This window comes from Dreissena polymorpha, chromosome 6, assembly GCF_020536995.1.
Source record: "Dreissena polymorpha isolate Duluth1 chromosome 6, UMN_Dpol_1.0, whole genome shotgun sequence".
Classification (NCBI taxonomy): domain Eukaryota; kingdom Metazoa; phylum Mollusca; class Bivalvia; order Myida; family Dreissenidae; genus Dreissena; species Dreissena polymorpha.
The window spans coordinates 17,272,244-17,280,675 of record NC_068360.1 but is presented as its reverse complement, the minus strand read 5'-3'; the positions used below and the strand labels follow the sequence as shown (position 1 = coordinate 17,280,675).

At 35.0% G+C, this 8,432-nt stretch overlaps 1 protein-coding gene across 1 annotated transcript; it reads right to left on the bottom strand.

Annotated features, from left to right (window-relative positions):
- Nucleotides 1-5,316: 5,316 nt before the first annotated feature.
- On the bottom strand, nucleotides 5,317-7,558 carry LOC127836528 (uncharacterized protein K02A2.6-like). Its single transcript, XM_052363186.1, has 2 exons — nucleotides 7,467-7,558; nucleotides 5,317-6,732 (listed from the first exon to the last, which is right to left on the bottom strand). Exon 2 carries the CDS (start codon nucleotides 6,551-6,553, stop codon nucleotides 5,498-5,500), a length of 1,056 nt encoding a protein of 351 aa, XP_052219146.1. The 5' UTR covers nucleotides 6,554-6,732; nucleotides 7,467-7,558; the 3' UTR covers nucleotides 5,317-5,497.
- Nucleotides 7,559-8,432: the final 874 nt, after the last annotated feature.

Below are 8,432 nucleotides of genomic sequence, written 5' to 3'. Positions count from 1 at the left end.
GAAAATAACAGAATGCACATGTCCATCGGAAAAAAACACTTTTGCCTTCAACTGTCGTTTGGCACCAATAGGCTTGTCGTCAAAAGTCCTCTGATTATTAAGCACCAGGTAATTGTATAAATCAATGTCTGAGAAATAGGGAATGAGATTCACATCACTGCTCCATCCGCTTGCAATCGATTTCACTTCTGGTAACTTATAACCCAAAGGGGTCAATAATCTGTTTCTCGCTCGTTCTGTTGCGAAGTTTTCATCCTGCAAACGCAGAACTTTCAACGGTTGCTTCCCGATTTCAACGCTGCCATTTGCCCTTTCTATCACTTCTTTCTTCGAGCCAGATACAAGCAACCCGTGCTGACGAAAATATTGTCGTAACTCAGCACAATTAGCTTTGTTTACGTCGAAATCCTTAACCGTGTTGTCGCTCGCTTTCATTTAGACGCCATCTTTGATAATGTTGCTCACCAGAAGTAGACGAAAAAGTAACGACAACTGTTGTGTATACTTTTCAAAGGAGAGAAATCATGTTATCGAAAGGGACTATTACTAAGTCTGAAGCAGCTAAGTTTTCTTGAGTATTTTGTTTCATCTTTTACTTCAAATTGTGTTTTTAATGTGAATTTTATGTTATGTGTATCATATTTGAGACTTTCACTTCCTGGAGATATTACCTCCTGAATATTTATTGAAATCTTAGTATGTTTAAATGTCAGCGTTATCATTTTTAGCTCGGCTGTTTTCGGAGAAAATCCGAGGTATTGTCATAGCATAGAGGTATTGACATTTTGTCAAGGTTTTGAACATTGGCTCTAAAATCAAAGTGATTCAACCTACAACTTTGAAACTTAATATGTAGCTGCACCTTGAGGAGTTCTACATGGCACACCCATTTTTGGGTCACTAAGTCAAAGGTCAAGGTAACTGTGATCTATAAAAAAATAAAACATCGGACAAGCTTTCATTAATTCAAAACTGCCCCCGCAGCCGAGAGTGGCACCCGTTATGCGGTGCTGTTGTTTGATTTCTTACGTAATGAACGTTTAATTTTAAAGGTATTATTTTTTTACGATTACCGGGGTACGTACGGGATGCTTGTGATGTTTGTTATATATGTTAATTTGCGCAATGAGATTGATAGTGTGTTTTTTACATGTTTACTAAAAAATACTTAATTTTTACAATATAATAATAGCTGCTTATTTGTAGATTTCTCTAGAATTAGAGGTTTCGGGAGGTGATGAAGGCACCTAGACACCGGTCTTGAGCCATGGGTCCTCGTACGTCCCCCTGCCATTAAAAGAAATAAGAAAGAAAAGTAAAATGAGCAGTTAGGGTTGCGTGTCCCGCTCGCGGTTTTACCTGAATCGTTCATTACTACCGATAATTGTATGGGATGTACGTGAAGTCATGTACACTTCTCTTGATTGGTGGTGGTGGATGAATCTTGCAAATAATAGCAGCTTCTTTAAACAAATTGCTGTTTCAAATTTGTAAATTTATACATATTAAGCAACTTAACGTGATTGATGGGCGTTGAGGGCGTCCTGTTTGCGCTTTTGCCATCGGCGGGGATCAGTTTATTCAAACCTTTACTCTTGATTTTAGGCTTAGACTTGCCGTCTGATTTGTATGAATAGATTTGCACTATTCACACAACACACATGTGCATGTTAAGTATACATAAAGAAATGTTCTACATCAATTAATAAGTACCGTTTCAGTTATTTATACATCTGAACAACGATGTTAAACCGTTTTCAGTCGTCTCGAGACTCATCAACTTAGCGGTGCCATTGTGGTCGATCTCCGATGCACATGGAACACAAACGGGCGTCAGAAGAATTGTTTTTTGCATTTATATGTCAAAAGTCCTGTCAAATACAAACACCCACTCCTATTTTGTCTTTGGGTTATTATTTGTATGATAATGATGTTGATAGGATGATGATGATATGATTGATAATGATGATGAGAATTAAAAAGTATTTTGAGAAAAGAGAATAATAAATTTACTCGTAATTATGAGTAAAGTTGCATTCATGCGAAAGTAGATAATCTATGACTGAACAACAGTTATGTGAAATATAAGTGCGTTTGCCCGTATCGGAAAAGCGACTGTTCACAATAGGCACAGACGAAGATGTACATAAATCTAACAACTTCGTTCCATAACTATTGTTTAAGGTGTCGTCAGAAGCCCGTTGTCGGGGTTTGTCTGGAATGTAGTCAGTATCGTCAAATGTGTTTTTAATAGAATCACATACAATTAAATCATTTTTGTTACTTACTCTACTGTTGAGGTCACCGCATATTACAACAGCACCAGAGGCACAAGATGTGAATATATCTGTTTCTAAATTATCAACTTGATCAACGGTTAAATTATAATAAGTCTTCTGGCAAAACCCATACCATTAGATCAAAGTTCAAAGCCATAATTCCTGGTTATATAATATATTGTATGCAGCCTCTCTATGAAAAATGTGACTGTTTATTACACGTATATATACTCAAGTATGTAGTAACTGTGTCCATCGATTAAACAACTTTTAAATCAAGCTTTATGTACACACTTTTCCGTTTGCAAGTGATGAAATTGAGAGGTCTTGGAAATATCAATGACAATACAGATTTTCTAAGCGTTTATCAACAACATGTAAAACTAGAGCTTTGTCACAGACGTGACGAATACCCCCACATGCCGCATTGACACAGAATGTTTTGCATGTTGTCTTCACAAAAAACAGTGGACACCATGCTGAATGTTTAAAACGCCCTAAGTGACCCCATTACATGGTTTTTGACCCTGTATGGCCCATGTTCGCACTTGACCTACACATCATTTAGATACAACTTCTGACCAAGTGTGGTGAAGATCGGATGAAAACTACTTGAATTAGAGAGCAGACACCATGCTGAATGTGTAAAACGTACTAAGTAACTCAGTGACCTAGTTTTTTCACCCGGCATGACCCATATTCGAACTTTACCTAGACATCATCTAGATACTACTTCTGACCAAGTTTGGTGAATATCGGATGAAAACTACTTGAATTAGAGAGCGGACACCATGCTAAATGTTTAAAATGCACTTCGTGACCCCGTGACCTAGTTTTTTACCCGGCAAGGCCCATGTTCTAACTTGGCCTAGACATCATCTAGATACAACTTCTAACTAAGTTTGGTGAAGATCGGATGAAAACTACTTGAATTAGAGAGCGGACACGGACCGACCGACCGACCGACTGACCGACCGACAGACAGACAAGCTCGATCCTATATACCCCCCTAAACTTCGTTTAGTGGGGGTATAATGAAGCTCGTAACCAGCAAGTGTTGTTTATTATTAAATCGCACGCACTTAAAGTGTAGTTTGAGGTCTCTCAATATCCTCCATAATGTCGGATTTGTCTATACATAAACATACAATTCATTTTAAAATGCAACGTTCTCTTTTATATTGAACAGTGAGCACTTTGTTGATGCAAACTTTCTATATGAACAGCAGTTTATGATTAAAGTACACATTTCCGTATTATATAAATGGAAAAAAATAAAACTTGACCATCTCTCTGTTACGATTTTTCATGAAGTTGTTTCAATACCTTTACATACATATTGAAAGATAATTGTGGACTGTTCTGAGATTTTAGGTCAAAACGGGGTACATGGACAAAACTGGCTTATTAACATTTTCAGAAAGCTCCATGTATGGTGAACACGGTAAAATTAAGATGTTTGCAAAAATTACCAGTTTAAGGTTAAAACGGCTGATTTAAAAATGCCTATTAAAACACAAAAATAAACATTTCTTAATTTATTTTCATTTCAATAAATTATGTTAATACATTTTAATAAGTCTACAAGTGCAAATCAGTAACATGTGGTTTTATAATATGATATTTTTAACACTTCTCAAGATTATAACACATTATAAAATGTCTATTTGTTACCATGGAAACACCTTAAATAATTCAAACTATTGATTTTTTTTTGTATGAAATGCACTTTTTAACTGTTGTTTGTTTAATAAATGATATATTGAAAAAACATTATTCCATACCTAATGCAGATACAAAGTCATTGTGTCTATCTCAATAGATATAGAATATTGTGTTTATTTGCGCTAAATTCGTTTGCAGTAAATTTAGATAGGATAAGATTTAATACCTACAACTAGCAAATGTTAAAAAAATAAATGACAATGCATAGTATGTCTTACAAACTGTACCATTATATTTCAAAATATGAATCTAACGTTTTCCAAAATGTATATGTGATTGTTAACAAAGAATCTCAATGTTTTAATTATGTTACCATGGAAACCAAGAACCAAGAACACACAACATTATTTATTTGAAAGAGGTGAAAATACAATAATGCATTGAAAAAGACGTGAACATTAAATATAATGTTTATTTAACCTTAAAAATACAACGTAATTACAAATTGCATTTTAAAATCTCTTAGCAATTCAGATTTAATTGTAATTCAAGTATTATATACATCTATAAAAGAGTTAAAACAGATACAATTTAATTAAGTACATACACATTCAAACATAATGTTCTCAGATGTGTTCAATGTTCATTTAAATGTACAATTAATTTACACATGGCCAACTTAAAACCTATTAAACTACAATACATTCTGGAATCAACAATTTTTAGGTGTTCGTTGCATGGCAATGATCACAACTTTGTGGTCACCATGGTTATCATTGTAAAAATTAAAAATGCATACAGTTGTTTTAAGTTAACATATAATGTTAAAATGGAATTAAAATTATAAAAACTGCATAATAAAATGAGTATAGGTAAAATGTCTTATACTTTCAAACATATTCCATAAATATGAGTGAGGTCTTGAGGCAATTAACTCTTAAATCTACAATTGTTGCAGCACATAATGATAGACTGCTCATGATTTGAAAATGTTACAACAACTAGGTGTCATATGAGTTATTAGTCACATATTGTTGGCATTGCTACATCTACAAGTGGAATAGACAGGAATAGTTCCTTTTGCAGAGCATTCTTATTCTTCCTGTTGTGTATGTGGGTTTAAGACAACGCGAGAACACCGTCTGTTTAATGGCTAGTTTAATACTACACAGATACAGCGACTGGCATGCAGCAATACAACAGTGTAGGCGGGGTTTATCATGACTGACGTGATCATTATACATAACAATTCTCCCCTTTTAAATGTGTTGATCATATAATTATTGATAAAAATCAATTCATAATGCATTTAAAAAATAATATGAATAATCATTTCCAAACATAACATTTCTTGTTCAAATATCAACTCAGTCAGTGTTCTTATCTAATTACTGTGAAATTACGCATTAATTGTCCATAATTATATATCGTTACTACACAATGATATAAATTCCTCACAGCTCATTAGCATTCACAAGTACCCAAATGTCCGAGGAAAAGTACTGCAGCAATTAATCTGATTAGTTACAAATTACTACTGATAAGACAGTCGTTCAGGCTGTCTGTCGCCTGTCTCTCGATGGATACCGACGCTGCATAGTTAATTGTTCATTTGAAACCAGAGGATCATTTTGAGAATCATTATCATTTTTATCTTTGTTCTCAATTAGTACCGGGTGGTATGACATTAAATAGCTATGATACGGAGTATCGGTAACAGATAGCGGTTCGCACGATAATGGGATTGTGTCATTTTCATTTGAAGCGTTTTGCACGTCCGTAGCGCGAAGCTGATCAATGTGCCTTCTCCACACTGTATTACCGATGTCCACTTTGTACATAAGTGGTCCGTCGCGTGAAACAATAGTGCCCTTTATCCATTTTTCCTTAGAGTTAGGCCTAAAATCTCGGGCAAGGACACTCTGACCTAAATCTAGTTCGCGAAATTTATTTTTATCCGGAACTGACATTTTCATTTGTCGGTCATTCACGTGCTGCTTAGTATCAGGTTTAAGCAAATCTAACCTACTTCGCAAATCACGACCTAAGAACAATTTTGCTGGTGTTTCGCCGGTTGTAGAATGCGGCGTGTTACGATATGTATGCAAAAAGCAATTCAGTTTCTGGTTAAGGTCATCCGTTTCGCTGTTCATTGCGCAAATGCTTGATTTGAAAGAAGCATTGAAGCGCTCCACAAGACCATTTGTGGATGGCTTAGCGACCGCAGTCCTTATATGGAGAATTCCGTTTCTTTTCATGAACAGTTGGAAGCTTTCAGATGTAAACGTACTTCCATTGTCAGAAACAATTTGTTTCGGTAACCCATATCTTGCAAATACGGTTCGCATGACTTGAATTGTTCTTTCTGTGTTCGTTGTATTCATTTCAATTACCTCAGGCCACTTAGAGTGAGCATCAACCATGACTAAGAACATTCGGTCTAGAAACGGGCCCGCGAAATCTACGTGTATCCGCTCCCAGCTAGAGTTTTGCCATTCCCACGGATGTAATTGGACATGCGCTGGTAACTTTTGTAGCATTGCGCAACCATTAAAACGTTTGATCAGACTTTCAATGTCGGCAGAGTTTATCATGACTGACGTGCTCATTATACATAACACTTCCTCTTATAGCACATGAATTGAGCAGAGAGGCTTAGCGTTTCCTGTTGGATTGGTATACAATAGGTTATGAAACTTCTCCCCAAGAAGGTCAAGTATTCATTGACATCTTTTGCACTGTGACCATGTCTGGCTTTTATCTTCCAGCTGGCTTATCTGATGTTATTCTGTGTAAAACAAAAATGATATTTAATCAGTTTTCATGAAATTAAGCAATTGAGGTCATTATGCTGCTCCATTGAAACCTAAAATTTAAATTGCACTTGCACTTTTATTAAGTGACAGACAAAGAGTATAGGGGAATTTTCTGATAGGAATTTCTCCAAAACAAAACTGGGATATTTTAAAACAAATTTAGGTGGGACATATGAACACTTGAGTGATGGAATTTCACAATCAATTATATAGAGAATAATAGGTTAGTGTTGGTTATAGATCAGGTTTATCATGCGAGGCTTAGAAAACAAAAAGCACGAGCCTTGGCGAGCTTTTTCGTGTCGAGCATGATAAACCTGATCTATAATCAACACTAATCTATTATTCTATTTATCCCACTTTTTATTTTGTAAATCTTTTTGTTTAAACAAAATTAGTTTGACTGGATAATGTCGCTGGATTTATGACGTCATTTCGTCGAAATATTGACGTCATTTCCTGTCGTTGATTATAGATGATATTTAATCAACGGGGCTTTAATCAACCGAATTCGCTGTAAAAGTGGGATAAAATACAACAAATAAGAAGTTCATTTATTAACATAATGTAAACCAAATATAACGAACTGGAAAATGTCATGGTCGCCATTTTTACTTTCGTTTTCAGTTGTAAATATGTTGTTTTTTGCAAATATTTTGGACATTTAACCAGAACAAGTAAATTTGATAAAAAGAATAACACTTACCTTTTCAAAGACGAGTTAAATCCAAACATTATTATTAGCATCGAGCTGAAATCGGTATCAACACGTGTTGAAAAAGTGTGTGTGGCTAAAAAATATTCGGTGGCCTACTTTTGTAAAAGGGAAGTAATAACTCAGCTGATTGACATTAAAAGGTCAAAATCAACTATCTGTTTGCTATAAAAATTCCTTCAAGTACTAATTTATGACGATATTTATATTACTTAAATAAGATAAATGGTAAAATCACAGAAAACCTTTCCAAATTTATACAAAATTCAGCGTTAGTTTAGCGACGTCATTTCGAATGAGTTTTCTCATTGTGACGCTTGCCGAATGAGTACCAAAAGTCTCAGAACACAACAAATATAGAAAATCCTAGCACTTAAACATCAAGTATTAAGTAACTAGTTTATTCAGTTCCTCATCGAAGCCGTAACATACGTTTATTATTTCTGCCTGGCATGTCAGTTAGTTATAATGAAAAAAGTTCGTCCGATATTACTCATTCCTATTGTAACGCGAATATAATCAATTTATGAAAAGCATATACACAACAAGTCTATCATCATCATCATCATCACCATAACCATCAACATCATCAGCGTCGGCGGCGTTGGCGGCGGCATCGTCGTCATCATCACCATCATCATCATCATCAGCAGCATGATCTTCGTCATCATTATCATCGTCAATCATAGTAATCATCATCATCATGATTGTCTTTGTCATCATTTTCTTCATTATCGTAATCTTCATCATAATAAGATAATAATAAGCAGCAGTAGCATCATAGTCGTATTTAGCAAATAAGGATACTAAAATCGCCTTATCCCAACCGAGATCATAGTTCCTACACAACTGCAACAATATGAAATAGGATATATCAAATATGTCATTAATAGGCATAGTTATTAAATAATCTTGTTTACCTTGGTAGTTTGACTCTTGTTGAATATGTCATGCTAA